Below are 17,331 nucleotides of genomic sequence, written 5' to 3' on the forward strand. Positions count from 1 at the left end.
CATGGGTGGAGTCGACCAATCTGACCAGCTCATCCAGTAGTACTCCACCCATTGGAAAACTGCACGCTGGTACAGGACAGTGCTGCTGCACTTCCTTGACATTGCAACCACAACTGCATTCATCTTGCATTGTTTGATCAGCAGTGTCAAGCAAGGACTTTATGGTGGAGCTGGTGTGTCAACTGTGTGGCACAGACAAAACAGGTGTCCCACAGAACAGGAGCCAGAACCACATTCCTGTGCCAATTGTGACAGGCACAGAACCTCACCAAAAGCCACAAAAGGTAGATTGAGGTGCCAACGGTGCCTTCAGGTGGGCAACAAGAGTGACACACAGTGGAAGTATCAGGCCTGTGATAAGATAAACTTTATTGATCTCACAGAGGAGAAATTCACATGTTACGTCAGCTCTTAAAAAAAAAAAAACACACAAGGTGGGTGCAAGTAGAGGAAAATGTTCATCAAACAGTGTGTGCAAGGACAAGCAATAATAAAAACACTTGTAACAGTGCAAGACAAGAAGTGAGGTAGAAATAGAATGTGTGTATATATATATATATATATATATATATATATACAAACACACACACAGGGTCGGACTGGGGACAAATTTCGGCCCTGGCATTTTTCCTCTGGACCAGCCCACTATTGGCCCGATGAATCCACCCCCAAACACGCACACCCACCCGTCCATACCGAACCCCCAATGAACAAATACTATACACCTAAACACCATGAACACACACCTAAACACACACTTTCACTGTCATTTCACCTTGATCATAGTACAAAACGCGGACCCGGCGCCACGAGGGGCGTCCTGATAACATTAAAGGCAATTACATATTTTGACGAAATTACAAGTTTAAATGACTATATATAATAAAACATCATGAGGTTTATGTCACAGAAATCCTACTTTGCAGTCATTGTTAAATTATTTCCTTTTGCGTTTATAACAAAACATTTGTATTTATTTAGTGTTTGTTTTTCTGGTTGAAATAAGATATAAATAATCTACCAGACTTCAAAAAATATACAAGTTTCCATGTTATTTTATGTCTAAAAATAAATGTCTGAGGTTCCTTATGTTAAACAAGAAATTATCTAATCTGAAATAACAGGTGGTTTTAATACAGATGAAAGGTTTCTAAAAGAACCATTTATTGATTTATTTACCTATTTTAATTACAAGTGTTCTAAACTTTTTTTTTTTTTAACAGTAATCAGAAATTTTGAGGTAACAACAAAAAACATTTCCAATGATTTTTCTTCAGAAAACTGCTCTATAAATGAGCAGTCCTGTCACACGTTAATGTTTTGTAGAGATCAGTGGTTTCTGCCACGAGTCTTCCGTGTTTTGGCCCGACGCGTCGTTTGTATTGGACAACACAAAGGTACATCACAGCTCAGAGCGTCGAAAGTTGGCGCACCTCATCTCGACAGAACACCGGCTCTGTGGAATGCAGGAGATCACTTGACTGAGCGTCTATACGTTCAAATAATTAAAAAAAATAGTCATCACTCTTCACTCTTAGTCAGTCTCTTACAACGGTGCAGCGTAAATACACGAGCTTTCCAGGAGCGCACGTCTCCTCCGGTGTGCACTTTTTAGGGGGCGGGGGGCGGGCGACCCCGCCCCCTGTGATTTTTTTTTTTTTTTTTTTTTTTTTTTTTTTTTTTTTTCTGGCGCCGGGTCTGACAAAACAGAAGCAAAAGCACACAAGTGGAAAAAAGTTTTTGTGTCTCCAAAGTGTGAGTGAGTGAGTGATAACGTGTAACCACTGCTAGGATTCACACAGCAGCAAATTAAGGAGCTGAAGTCCGTAGCTGTTGCATTTAAAGATTAACAAAAGTAAAGCACATTTAATTAAGATAAAAGAAACGATTCCAACCTTGTATCAGTAGAAGAGTGGAGAGAAGTCCAGGCGCCGAGAACTCAATCCATTCACAGGGGCGGGAGCGGCTGCTTGCGCTTCCTGCAATCTGATTGGCCACCCTGTATGCTTCTCCATTGTCATTGGCTGTTGGTCATGTCAATCATTGTGCTCGATGTAAGTCTCTGTTGTGTGATCAAACGGAAACAAAACTGAAACCTAGAATAAGACTGCGCCGTGTATGAAACACTACAGAACTTTTATTTTGACACAAATTCAGGAAGTGGCTCTGCAGCTGCGCCGATTAAATGCTGTAGCTTCACCGATCACGGATATTCCTCGTGTTGACAGCAGCGCGCGGTTCGAGAACACTATATTTCCATAATCTCTATAAATATGGGACGGCTGGCCCACGCACGTCTAAACGTGTAGTTGCCCACCGGGCAAATGCCCAAAATCACAGATTACCAGTCCGAGCCTATATATATATATATATATATCTATATATATCTATATATATCTATATATATATATATATATCTATATATATATATATATATATATCTATATATATATCTATATATATATCTATATATATATATATATATCTATATATATATATATATCTATATATATCTATATATATATATATCATTAGCATTAGAATTAGCATTTTCTGCACTATATGTTTTTGAAATGTACAATTTATATTTACATTCTAAATCTTATTGTGACATCTGTTTTGTAAATAATTGTACAAAAAATGCCTGAAGCACCTCCTGCATTTATGTAAATAGTTGTATGTAACTTTTTGACTGTATTTGTACATAAGTTTTTGAAATTTACAATTTATATTTACATTTTAAGTTATAAAATGGTTTGTTAAACAAGTTTGTGGTTTTCAGAGTCAAAAAGCAAACTTTTTTGTCCTCAGGTTTTCTATTTTTGTGTGATTTTTAGGCTCACAGTGTTAATAGAGTATGTCAGAATGAATGAAAACTGTAAAGTCACACAGGTGAGATTGTGCTGAAAAACAATTACACCAAACAAGGCAAAAGTAAACACTTTTTAAAGGTAAATTATAAAGGGGCAAAAGTAACACTTTTTAAAGTTAAATTATATAGGTAAAACCAAAAGTAGCCAAAAACGTCCATTTATACCCTGGACTCCAGAGGGTTAATGCAGGTACAATTAAGTTTCACCAAGAGCTGTAGATATAAAATTTCGTATTGGTATCGTTGTTGAGTTGGAACGGGATGGAATGCACCAGTTTTATCGGCTAACGTTATCTTAGCCTTAGCTGCACAATCAGTGGGTTGGATGATTGGTCCAGACTGACTCCAAATATGAGTAAATTAAGTACTTTTATTCATTTTTTAATGGTTTCTTGTTGGGTCATTCCGTGCCAACTCAACCAGTGGCCCACGCGTTTGCAGCTCCGATTTTGTTCATATTCAAAACAAATGGACCTACACATGTCCTGATAACAGGTCTCAAATATTTCTGTCCTGGGACAAATACTTTTTGAGATCTGACTATTTTTGTGAACAAAGGCTCAGACAAATCTTGAAGAATTTTTCAATTTATTTTCATTTATATAATGCCAAATCACAACAGAGTTGCCTCAAGGTGCTTCACACAAGTAAGGTTTAGCCTTACTAACCCCCCTGAGCAGCAGTGGTAAGGAAGAACTCCCTCTGTGGAAGAAACCTTAAGCAGACCAGACTCAAAGGGGTGACCCTGTGCTTGGGCCATGCTACAGACAAATTACAGAACAATTCACAAAACGAGTGTACAGGAAAGATAAGGAAGAAAATTGGTGGCTTCTCATTTTAAGCCAATTTACAAATGTCCATATTTGTGGCTTCTCATTTTAAGCCAATTTACAAATGTCCATATGTCATTTTTTTTATCCTGAACCGTAAAATTTGCTCTGATTTAATGACATCTATCAGTTTAAAATAGTAGCAGCGAATAATACAAAATCTATTACACATACCCTTCTTTAATGTAGTTTTCATTACGTTTGGACAATATAAGGATGTTCAAACCTGTGGATCTACAAAATACACTAAATTACCTTATAGAAAATGATAGTTTGAAAGGTTTTAGTATATTCAAACACCCCTGTAAAGTTGTGCTAATTTTCACATTTTTTACAACTTTGAGAGGCAATATCTCTCAAGTATAACATTCTAAAAGACGCAAATTTTGGAGTAAAAAGCCACCTATTCGTGGATTAAAAAATCATGGATCTGAGATGAATAAAAATGTTTTTCATGATGCAGTGAATATTTGAAATTTCTCACAATTTTGTTAATTTTGCCCATATTCAGTGGCTTGGCATATGGGGAATATGAACAAAATCTGCGATGCAAAGGCATGGTCCATTGGTTGACTAGACATGGAAAGACCCGTTTTGGAAATAAGTGCACTCTTTCCTCAAAACGTGCCCCTGTGAATAAATCAAGTGTGCAGTTTTCTTCTTCTATGGCATTTAACAGTAGCCAATCTCCTTATTGTTGCATTGCTGCCACCTTCTGCATCAGTCCCTTATAGCAGCACTAAATCCTCTCGATGAGTCCCGTGTCTTTCAAGTATGTCAAAAGCCAACACTTGACCATATGTCCAAAATACTTTCTACAGACACTTCTTTCTGGCCTATTCTTCTAAATTCTGAGATAAGCTCTTGCCTTTCTCTGGAATATTTATTGCACTATGTGAGGACATGCTGCTCTGTCTCTGGTTGTGGACATTCCAAACATAGTCCACTCTGATGCTTTCCTAGGAGGAAGAGAGAACTGTCCAAGAATGTATGACCAATTCTCTGACTAGCAATAGTGACTTCATCCTTTCTTTTCCACCCATTTCTTATACAACTAGCTAGCTATTGAAAGTAAATGCCTACTCTTAGTTTCCTGCTCTCAGCATTTTTGCTATTGTAAGTTAATTTCCCTCCAGACAATACACTTGTCCTCTGATGTGGAAAGATTGGTACTCATATCTGATTTCTTTTGTCACAGATTTTTTTTTTTTTTTTTTTTTTTTGGCCAGCCTATCCACCTTCTTATTTGTTTGTATACCTATATGTGCTGGAACCCACATCAAGGTTATCTCAACCCCTTTCTTTGCCACATCCCTAATTGCCAAATTATGTTGTAAAAGAGGTCTTGCCGACTGCTGGATGAACCCGTCCCGATACTATTCATAGCTGACACAGAGTCAATTTTATGTACACTATTTGCATGGTTATATTAAATGTATTTAAGTAATATCACTGTGTGTGTGTCTCGGGGTGGTCGCCACATCATGGTAGGTGTGGCATATATTTTCCACCTTTTTTGTCCATGGCCCCATTAAAATATGCAAATTTATTTAGAGTGGGGTAAAAAATGATTTTGTCAGCCCCTGATTGTGCAAGTTCCCCTGGTTAGAAAGATGAGAGAGGTCTGTAATTTTCATCATAGGTACACTTCAACTATGAGAGACAAAATGAAAAAAAAAATCCAGGAAATCACATTGTAGGATTTTTAAAGAATTTATTTGTAAATTATGGTGGAAAATAAGTATTTGGTCAATAAAAAAAATTCAACTCAATACTTTGTAACATAATCTTGGCAATGACAGAGGTCAAATGTTTCCTGTAAGTCTTCACCAGGTTTGCACACACTGTAGCTGGTATTTTGGTCCATTCCTCCATGCAGATCTCCTCTAGAGCAGTGATGTTTTGGGGCTGTCACTGGGCAACATGGACTTTCAACTCCCGGTTGAGGTCTGGAGACTGGCTCGGCCATTCCAGGGCCTTGAAATGCTTTTTACAGAGCCACTCCTTTGTTGCCTGAGCAGTGTGTTTGGGACCATTGTCATGCTGGAAGACCCAGCCACGTTGCATCTTCAATGCTCTCACTGATGGAAGGAGGTTTTGGCTTAAAATCTCATTATACATGGCCACGTTCATTCTTCCCTTAACACAGATCAGTCGTCCTGTCCCCTTTGCAGAAAAACAGCCCCAATGCATGTTTCCACCCCCATGCTTCACAGTAGATATGCTGTTCTTGGAATGCAACTCAGCATTCTTCTTCCTCCAAACATGACGAGTTGAGTTTTTACCTAAATGTTCTATTTTGTTTTCATCTGACCACCTGATATTCTCCCAGTCCTCTTCTGGATCATCCATACGCTCTCTGGCAAACTTCAGATGGGCCTGGACACGTACCGTCTTAAGCAGGGGGACACACCTGGCGCCGCAGGATTCGAGTACCTCTCTGCGTAGTGTGTAGCCTTTGTTACTTTGGTCCCAGCTCTCTGCAGGTCATTCATCAGGTCCTTTTGTGTAGTTCTGGGATTTTTGTTCACCGTTCTCATGATCATTTTGACCCCATGGGATGACATCATGCGTGGAGCCCCAGATCGAGGTTCAGTGGTTTTGTATGTCTTCCATTTTCTTACAGTTGCTCCCACAGTCGATTTATTCACACCAACCTGCTTGACTATTGTAGATTCACTCTTCCCAGCCTGGTGCACATCTACAATTTTCTTCCTGGTGTCCTTTGACAGCTCTTTGGTCTTGTTCATGGTTGAGTTTGGAGTCTGACTGTTTGAGGCTGTGGACAGGTGTCCTTTATACAGATAACAAGTTCCAACAGATGCCATTAATACAGGTAACAGGTGGAGGACAGAAGAACTTCTTAAAGAAGGTACAGGTCTGTGAGCGCCAGAAATCTTGCTTGTTTGTGGGTGACCAAATACTTATTTTCCATCATAATTTACAAATAAATTCTTTAAAAATTGTAGTGTGATTTCCTGGATTTTTTTTTCTCACTTTGTCTCTCATAGTTGAAGTGTACCTATGATGAAAATTACAGACCTCCCTAATCTTTCTAAGTCAGAGAACTTGCACAATCAGGGGCTGACTAAATACTTTTTGGCCCCATTGTAAGTCTGGGGGACCTGGGATTCCCCCGCCATCATTCCACATGACCTGGGGTAAGAAAAGGAATATAACAGAGTGTGAGCTACAGTTGAAGTGGAGTTAATGAAGTGGAGATACGCAGGGATATGTTATTTGGTACCCTGTCAACTGGAGTAAACATAAAACAGAAGCAGCGCACACACACACACTGAAGTTTAAAAAAAAAAGGGGGGTGCTCCAGTCAGAGTTGACAGTGTGACATCACAACTGTACACGTGTTTACTGACAAATACTGAACACAGGGAAATAGTCGGGGACCTATTAAGAAGCTCTAGTTTCACCATCAAGAAACAACAACAAAAACATTTGAATGCTCTACTATACTGTTGTGACGAAAAGGGAGCTGAGACAAAAGTTGAAGCTCTTGATCTACTGGTCAGTCTTCATTCCTACTCTCACTTATGATCATGAGAGTTGGGTCATGACTGAAATAACTAGATTGTGGGTACAAGCAGCCGAAATGGGCTTCTTCAGGGGGGTGGCTGGTGTCTCCTTTAGAGATAAGGTGAGAAGTTCGGTCATCTGTGGGGAGCTTGGAGTAGAGCCGCCGCTCTTTCGCATTGAAAGCAGCCAGCTGAGGTGGTTTGGACATCTGGTAAAGATGCCCCCTGGGCGCCTCCCTAGGGAGGTGTTCCAGGCACATCCATCTGGGAGGAGACCCCGGGGAAGACCCAGGAGTAGGTGGAGAGATTATATCTCCACACTGGCCTGGGAACGCCTCAGGATCCCCCAGTCAGAGGTGGTCACTGTGGCTCAGAAAAGGGAAGTCTGGGGTCCCCTGCTGGAGGTATTGCCCCCGCGACCTGATCCTACATAAGCGATTGAAGATGAGTGATGAGTGAATGATATTTGAATGTGCACGTGCCCAACTGGGCTCACGCTGTTTGCATTCAGAACAATTACACGAATAAACTATTTACTCACCAAGCAGCCACCCATCGTGCACTGTGCCAGATAGGGGCACGAAATGCAGGGTGACATGGGGGGTTGTGGTTAGGGGAAGGAAGACAGTTACGTTAGCATTAGGGTTAGGAGAAGGGGTAGGATTAGACATAGTAAAACAAGTAAAAAAAATAAAAAAAAGTATCACAGAAATGTCACTTGTCATTTTGTGAAGGGGCATGAAAAACTGTGAGACGGGGCTGCCCCAACCATGCTGAGAGCTAAAAGAATAAAACATAAAATAAAAACTACTCATAGAAAGAGAATAAAAATAGGTTTTAAGTCTTGACTTAAAAATGTCCACGGACTCCAACTGCCTCATTGAGGGCCATGTACTGGCTAACCCAGAATGAGATTGCCCACTCAACAAACTTCCCCAGCCTTCTGGATATGATGATGTCGTACCTGGCTTTTCCCCTTTGGGTACCCCTAGAATGGCCAATTTTTAGCTTAAATTTCCAAAAGCTGCCCCCCTTCCGCACCATCCCCCCCCTCGGTCGCTTCGCTCCCTTGACATTACCACTACGCTAAAATTTTATCGTAGCTAGAACCCTGGTTTTATGTTGCGATTTTAATGGTGTTGTCCGTGTGCAGCAGTTAAAGTGACGCCCGATCAGAGCGTCTCAATGCAGTTCTCAATGTTACTGAGATCTCGCAGTGCTGCGAACTCGCCAAAATTTTGCAGGATTAGAAACGTCAATAGGGCAAATTAACAGAAACAAATCATCATGTGACGGCGCCTTTTTATAGCAATATGTGTGCAGTCAGTACCTCCGATTACATTAGGGAAACTAGCTATCACTGCAAAATGCGTTTTAATGTTGGAATGTGATGTACCTGGATGACATTTGGATGATTCTGTCCCAAACAGCTGACATGGCTCGGCTCAAGGTTGACTGGCACACTCCTGACTGATCGGCCAGCTCCTGCTGGAATGCCACCGTTTACGGTTCATACATAGTGCTTGTGATGCAAGTTGCAATGTGTACAGTTTCTGGGTGTCTTGGTGGCTTCCCTCATTAGTCTTCTTCTTGCATAGTCACTCCCAGTCAGATTTACTGCACAGTACCAGACTGTTTGTATTTCTGAATGGCTGATGGAAAGTCTGAGAAAATGTTCATGTGTCTGTTCCCTGACAAGTACTTATATCACGTCTCCATATACATTTCAGCACGCTTTACTTTCTCTTTTTTTAATATTCTTATATTAATGAAAAAATATGGTAGGGGTACAATTAGTTTAACCTAATGGCTACATTAGCTTATCTAGCCAGCTGTAGCACCATTTAGCATAGCTAACAATATAGTCAGTTCTGTTGTGTTTGGGAAACTATCATTAATACACACTTTTGTTTACATTAGTTTTTTATATGTATTTGTTAATACTGTTATTTTAGGATTAAACTACGCTATTGTACTTTATACACTAGTTACCGGCTTTGTTTACCTTGTTGGCTAGCAAGGTACGGTTGGCTTACTGACTAATTTAGCTGTAGCTCATCTATCTATAGTTAGCTTATTTTCATGCTTATCTATTTTACATGATGTAGATTTTTAATATTCTTCAGTTTATGAGTTCTTTCATAGATATCAATATATAGTATCCTATTTTGGGGTTTCCATTAGCTAGTGTATATACAACCCCTGGTAAAAATTATGGAATCACTGGCCTCGGATGATGTTCATTCAGTTGTTTAATTTTGTAGAAAAAAAGCAGATCACAGACATGACAAAACTAAAGTCATTTCAAATGGCAACTTTCTGGCTTTAAGAAACACTATAAGAAATCAAGAAAAAAAGATTGACAGTCAGTAACGGTTACTTTTTTAGACCAAGCAGAGGGAAAAAAATATGGAATCACTCAATTCTGAGGATTAAATTATGGAATCACCCTGTAAATTTTCATCCCCCAAACTAACACCTGCATCAAATCACATCTGCTCGTTGACATTGACCCTATGCCATGACATTGACCCTATGTGTCTTTTTGCAAGGAATGTTTTCACAGTTTTTGCTCTATGGCAAGATGCATTATCATCTTGAAAAATGATTTAATCATCCCCAAACATCCTTTCAATTGTCCAAAATATCAACGTAAACTTGTGCATTTATTGATGATGTAATGACAGCCATCTCCCCAGTGCCTTTACCTGACATGCAGCCCCATATCATCAATGACTGTGGAAATTTACATGTTCTCTTCAGGCAGTCATCTTTATAAATCTCATTGGAACGGCACCAAACAACAGTTCCAGCATCATCACCTTGCCCAATGCAGATTCGAGATTCATCACTGAATATGACTTTCATCCAGTCATCCACAGTCCACGATTGCTTTTCCTTAGCCCATTGTAACCTTGTTTTTGTTCTGTTTAGGTGTTAATGATGGCTTTTGTTTAGCTTTTCTGTATGTAAATCCCATTTCCTTTAGGCGGTTTCTTACAGTTCGGTCACAGACGTTGACTCCAGTTTCCTCCCATTCGTTCCTCATTTGTTTTGTTGTGCATTTTTCGATTTTTGAGACATACTGCTTTAAGTTTTCTGTCTTGACGCTTTGATGTCTTCCTTGGTCTACCAGTATGTTTGCCTTTAACAACCTTCCCATGTTGTTTGTATTTGGTCCATAGTTTAGACACAGCTGACTGTGAACAACCAACATCTTTTGCAACATTGCGTAATGATTTACCCTCTTTTAAGGGTTTGATAATCCTCTCCTTTGTTTCAATTGACATCTCTCGTGTTGGAGCCATGATTCATGTCAGTCCACTTGGTGCAACAGCTCTCCAAGGTGTGATCACTCCTTTTTAGATGCAGACTAACGAGCAGATCTGATATGATGCAGGTGTTAGTTTTGGGGATGAAAATTTACAGGGTGATTCCATAATTTTTTCCTCAGAATTGAGTGATTCCATATTTTTATCCTCTGCTTGGTCTAAAAAAGTAACCATTACTGACTGCCACAATCTTTTTTTCTTGATTTCTTATAGTGTTTCTTAAAGCCAGAAAGTTGCCATTTGAAATGACTTTAGTTTTGTGTCATGTCTGTGATCTGCTTTTTTTCTACAAAATTAAACAACTGAATGAACATCCTCCGAGGCCGGTGATTCCATAATTTTTTGCCAGGGGTTGTAGAATATGTATTTTGTCTTCCTGTAGTAAGCTAGCAGGGTGAACTTTAGATAGATACCTAAAACATATTACATCATAGATTCTGTTTCTATAATAAATTGACCATATTTATAGTTTAGCCTACTAGCTATAATTTATTTTACTACTATTCTACAGACTAGGTATACGTATAATAAAATCTCCTCCTGTATGAATATTTAGGATTTAGAAGCTAATTCCTATATATTATGTAGTACTATATTTTTTGTATATGTTGTTTATTACCCTTGTGTAAATTTCACTTATATACCTGATGTCCAATTTCTTGAGCTGCTTTGGTGGGTGGGGAGAGTTCCCATGGGATAAATAAGCTTTTCAACCTACCATCCCTGGTTCTCAAGACCAGGCACCTAAGTGGCTCTCCTCTACTCTTCTATTCTACTCTTCGTTTTTAGATATTTAGATATACCTTAGTATACACTAGTAGAGTTCTACTTTAGAATTGGAATATATTATAGAAGATATACCTCACTGAATTTTCATGTTCCAAGAAAACTGGTTGTAAAAGTGATTTTATTTCTTTTTCCTTTGACAACAATCCATTTGCCCAGTTACTGATGCTGGTGGGACTGTGCATAATGTCTGTAATTCCTGAATTCCTTATTGTGATATTTTTGTTTAAGCTCTTGACTTAAAGCCAGATATTGACACCACGAGAACATCTTGACTGTTTCATGTCAGTTCTTTGTAGTTGTGGACAGAGGCAACATTTACAAAAATCCTCACTATCCAAATACTTATGGATGTAGCGCCATGGCCTCGATTCACCCTAATTAAATAAATACATTAATGCTGTCTCAGCAAAAGCCTGAGTTTGGAACTGCAGACAAAAGACTGTGTTTTCCCTCTCAGTTGAGAAATTCCTAAGTCATCTGGAGATCTTCAGATAAGCTTGGAGATATCCCCCATGGGCCAACACTGGGATTCACAGCAAAACAAAACTGTAATTCAAAGTTCTTCAAAGGAGAGCCCTTTTTTTAATCAGTGAATTTTCGGTCATCATGAATTACATGACATTGTAATGGCTTCACTTCAGAATCTGAAATTGCCCAGGCCCGAAGAACCCACCTTTATGGCCTCATACAAAGGCCAGAACCTCTCAAGACTGCAAAATTTCCCCCACAACAAGACGTGGCCATAAATCTTTGAGTCTTCACAACCAGTTATTATACTTAGGTCTAAGCAAAGGAACAGACCTTTTGTTTAAAATAAGAGAATTGCAGCAGTATTCTTTGATTCACATATATAAAGACTTTTAATGGTGGTGGTGTTGATTAATCAAACGAAATGCTTTGCATATAATCATTCCATTTATTAACATGTTATTGTAACTGATATGTGTTTAAGTGTGACTGCATTATTAATATTGTTGATGGTGAAATATTCTGGTTTCTCCAAAGGATGTTTCTGACTATTAATAATGTGTATCAATTCGAGTGTCTCTGAACAGATAATATGTCAAAATAGTTAATGTGTTTAAATAATAGAATCATTTGTGTCTGCACTGTGACCACATGAAGCTTTCTGTAAAGTTACACACCCTAAATGGGTGGAGTTTGGTGACGTCAGTCCCCTTTAAAAAGTTAGAACAGTGTCTTGCCTCTCCCTCTTTTCCCCGCCGGCAGTGCTTCTTTTTATTCTCTCTCTTCTTTGTTAAACGCTTAATTGTTATTCTTGGGCCAACGCCCCTTTGCTAAGCTAAAGCTACCATGTGGCATTCATTCTTTGTTCATTTTTGATCATTTTAACAAGGTTTTAACCTGACACTTTAAGGTGCATCAAGTCTTTTGAATTTTTAAGAGAACTTCCAAGCTGAACTTTTCAAATTAATAGCGAATTTTCAGAAAAGCGACTCTCCTTGTCTGTCAGCTATTCTGTTTTGTCCACGCTTTTAAAGTTTTTACCTTTTTTTTTCTAAATTCACAAAGACTTTTAATCTGGCTCCAACAAACTTTTTAAAAGCTACCAGAAACCATTTTCAACAAACACTTGGGTTTCTGCATGCTGGCGATGGTGCTGATTTCAAACCATCAGCCATCCTGTCCATAAAGCCGACACAAACCTTTGGTATCGCCTGGGGAGACCGCTGAGTTGACCCCTTGACCCAAGTGAGCACGCTGCAGAACCTACATCAACGACGTACGGACAGGCCGCCCGAACCACCTTTTCAACGGACTAGCTAAGTGACCCATTTAAAGGTTCCAGAAAAAGGGTTTGTTGTTAATGGATACAAAGTGGTGCCTCCTTATTATTAATTTTCCTTTTAAGCATATTCATATGTTGGTTTATTAATATTCTTAATAATTGGCATCAAATTTCATCTCTAAATTCTAATCAGATTTATTTACTTAAAGTCTTTAAGCTTCATCTCTCTTTCTTTCACGTCTCATGAGTAAGAAAATTGTTTCCATGAATGAACTTATTTAATCACTTTCCACAAAAATGCCAGTAAACTGTTCATTTCTATATAACTAAATAAATTGTAAATAGTTCTGCTGTGGTTCATTTTGTGTTCAGAAGGAAACCTGCGGTCAATCGTATTGAGAATTTAGACTTCAGATCAGACTGATTTAATTAAATTGAGACTGATTAATTTGAGACTGATAAATTAATGAATGTCTAAATTAAAGTACCTATCCTATAAATAGGTGGTGCCCCGAGTTATAATTAAATAATAAGTAAAGTAAGTCCCTTCGGCTGCTGCTTTGTTTGCACTAGGGGTCGCCATAGCAAATCCAAGGTGGATCTGCATGTTGAATTGGCACAGGTTTTACGCCGGATGCCCTTCCTGACACAACTCCACATTACATGGAGAAATGTGGCAATGGTGGGATTTGAACCCGGAATCTTCTGAACTGAAACCAAGCGCATTAACCACTTGGCCACCACCCCTAATTAAATAAGTATTAAACCCTAAATTGTTAATTATTTTGGTGACTCATCAGATGGGGCCTAATCCGATCTAATTCAATATGGTAGTTTAACTACTTATTTTGCTACATCTTTATGGTCCCCCAGTGTGAGCCGATTTGTATTGTATTACATCTTTTGGTTCCCCGTGTGGAGGCTCCGATAAATAAATATTTCTAATTTTATTACATGGAGCTTAGTGACGTGTCGGGCTGCACGAGCAGCGTGTGAGTTCAGTGTGAAATAACTGCACGCGCAGCATAGTTGACCTTTTGGTGTGTAACGTGCTGATAGTGAGTCCATGGTGATGTGTCTTTGCCTTTGTTCTGCAGTCAGCCCGGCCTGGCAGAGAAAGCACGACGAGGTCTGAACAAGCTGCTGGCCAACGAGGTTCCCATTGAGTTCAAGCCCGTCAACCCTCCCGATGGTTACAGGCGTGTCGCCATGGAGCCCAAGCAGCTGTACTGGGTGCGAGCACGAGGATATATCGGTAAAGTCCATTTAACTTCAGTGGCACAGTGATGCTTAAGCCAGTGATTCTCAACCGGGGCCGGCACCCTAGGGTGCCGTGATCGATCGTCAGGGGTGCCGTGGGTATTTTTCATATTCGCGATTATTTTTCATATTCGCGATTACCGTGAATTATTTATTTTATCCACAAAGCATAAAACGACTCAGAATCTGACGTCATTGTTCTGCAGCCTCGCTCTCGTCTTAAGGCGGGACAATAACAAGGAGGCTGACGGCCGATTAAAACAGTGCCGTCTCCTTCAAAAGCCGTCTAAAATGCGGAGCTGTCGGTGTGTGTGTCTGTGCCTGTGTGTGCGCGCGGAGTTAACAGGCTGCAGACTGTGAGGGAGGGGAGGGGGTGAGGGAGGGGAGGGGGTGGGTCAGGGAGGGGAGGGGAGGGGGTGGGTCAGGGAGGGGAGGGGGTGGGTGTGGGAGATTCCTGAATGCAGGCGCGACACGTTCAGTGCGCAGCGAGCGCGGAGCAGAGAGAGGATTTTAAATGGAGTGAACATGTTAACAAAACGAAAACGTGAAGCTTTTACTTCTCTCTGAACTTTCTCTAAAGGTGTGATTCTGCCGTTACCGTCCTGTTCACACCATGTGCGCGTCGTATGCTGAATTTATGAGATCATGAGATGAAATAAACGGTCAAATATCTTTAAAAACATATTTTAAAAAAATGAGAATATATGAATGAACTGAGATACACACACAAAAAAAAACAATGTTCAGACGCACAGATCACAAAAAGCAGGTGAGAACTCTGAACTTTAACAGCTGTTATTTTCCAAAGGTATTTATTTGTTCAGTCTTGAGCTTAATGTAGTGTTTAAGCACAAAACGTGACTGATGAGGAGAAACAATTTCAGAAATGCAACAGAAACAACCACAAATCAGAAAAAGTTGGGACTGTATGTAAAATGAAGATAAAAATAAAAATGTTGCACCATTCCCAGTTTCTCCACTCACAGAAGCCAAACGTTCTTCCAGAGTTATGTAATTATACTACAATAGTAGAATATAAAGAAGGGGAAAAAAAGAAAAAAAATAGACAATATATTCGTCAATCGCAATTATTTGTCTGACAATTAATCGTCTCCAGAAATTTCTAATCGTGACAGCCCTACTTGAGATCAGAGCGCAAAATGCTTGAGGATTTTCTAAATGCGATGTTTTCTGTATCGATTTTCTATTGCGATAATTGGGTTTTGCGCAAAACCAGAGGTAATAGCATTATAATATTATTTTAGTTGGTGGTGTGCCGCAGGATTTTGTAAATATAAAAAGGGTGCCGCGACTCAAAAAAGGTTGAAAACACTGGCTTAAGCCATGGCCTGATACGTCCCAGCTTGTTAAGTGGGGGGGATGTATAAAATGTCATGCTTCTGCTTTTAGTGGATAAATCAATGAATGTTGAAATGAAATCAGTTCACTGGATGAGTATATTTATTATTGCTTAAAAAAATAACAAAAAAAAGCCCACAAATAAATTGAAAATACATGTTGAAAGGGATGTAAAATATAAAATGTAAACTGAAGTGCGGAGTCACCTGCCATGTAATTTACAGACAACATTGAATGCATCACATGCACATCATGACAGGTGGCGGTTACACTCTGTTTCTTGTCACACGCTTCTGCACGTGAGTACGTGCATACATGCACGGAGATGATCTTTTTTAAGTTGCTAATGTGTGAACATGCTTATGCGGCAGAATTTATGCATAACAAAGCACCAGGTGCACACTTGCAAGTGAGTACAGTAAAACTCACATATAACAGATTCAGGTGGCCCAGTGAATTCTGTCAGTTAAAATCGTAATCCGCTATATGTATAAAATGGACAAAATCTGTTATATGTATGTAACGGATTAGTCGCAGTGAGGAGGCACCAAACATTCTATGGAGAATCCCGAGCACCAGTTCGGCTTACATATTTCCTTGATGAAACGCCTGACCTTGAATCAGGACCTGCCTCATTTAATGGCTGGGTCAAAACATCATCATCAGAAAAAATGAACACCTGCGCCGGACATTATGTGCATTACAAAGATTACATTTAGTCGAATCACTCTCTTTTTCTAAGACCACTGTGGAGTGGTACCTTAAAATTCTAAAGCCTGATTTATGCTTCTACAGTTCCATAACTCTGTGGCCATGCAATGATGTCAACATGCGTGTGGCCCTTTTAAAGTTCTGTCATGTTGGTGGGCGTCTTAATGCAATGTACCACAAGAACAGGGGCTTTATCTGGATCAGTTTGTCCCTCAAAGAGCGTCACTTCTTCATACAATCACCAGCTCCCAAACCAATGGTACGGTTCGTGTAATTTCCCTCCATGAATTTTGGGGGTCATTTGAGCATCTTTGTAGATTTAGACACTTTGTTGTAAAGTAGGGCTGCCACAAACGACTATTTTGATAGTCGACTAGTCAGTGGTTATTTTTGCAATTAGGCAACTAGTCGGATCATACATAATTTCCTAAATTAAGGCCTGCAGCATTTTCTGAGAAACATTGGGATGAAAACATGAACATTTCCAAATCAGTGACTATTTCTTAGACTTCATTTACATCAATCATTCAGAAATACAAACAGTGTGGTACTTCATAGTAAATCTGTGTCAGGTAGGCAGTTCTCAAAAACTAAATGTCCATGTTGGAAGGAGAAAAGTGAGGGAAGCCACCAAGACACAACTCTGGAAGAACTTTTGACTTCTGTGAGTGGAGAAACTGGGAATAGTGCAACATTTTTATTTTTGTCTTCATTTTACTTATAGTCCCAACTTTTTCTGATTTGTGGTTGTTTCTGTTGCATTTATGAAATTATAGAACTGCTATAAAGAAAAGTGTGAACATTTTATTGTGTTTTAAAACTTTGTGGAGCAAATGTAAACGCTAAACTCCTATAAAGAAGGAAAAAATACACAGATGTGCAGGAAAACTTTGATATA

The 17,331-nt window shown here is 39.4% G+C and overlaps 1 protein-coding gene across 1 annotated transcript in view; it reads left to right on the top strand.

The window, feature by feature from the left end:
* acot8 (acyl-CoA thioesterase 8) overlaps positions 1-17,331 on the top strand; it is an 86,610-nt gene that overhangs the window by 62,791 nt on the left and 6,488 nt on the right. Inside the window, exon 4 of the mRNA XM_034167632.1 lies at positions 14,201-14,358. Coding sequence (XP_034023523.1) covers positions 14,201-14,358 — 158 coding nt within the window. The remainder of the gene's footprint in view (positions 1-14,200; positions 14,359-17,331) is intronic.

Source organism: Thalassophryne amazonica, chromosome 3 (genome assembly GCF_902500255.1).
Source record: "Thalassophryne amazonica chromosome 3, fThaAma1.1, whole genome shotgun sequence".
NCBI classification, from domain to species: domain Eukaryota; kingdom Metazoa; phylum Chordata; class Actinopteri; order Batrachoidiformes; family Batrachoididae; genus Thalassophryne; species Thalassophryne amazonica.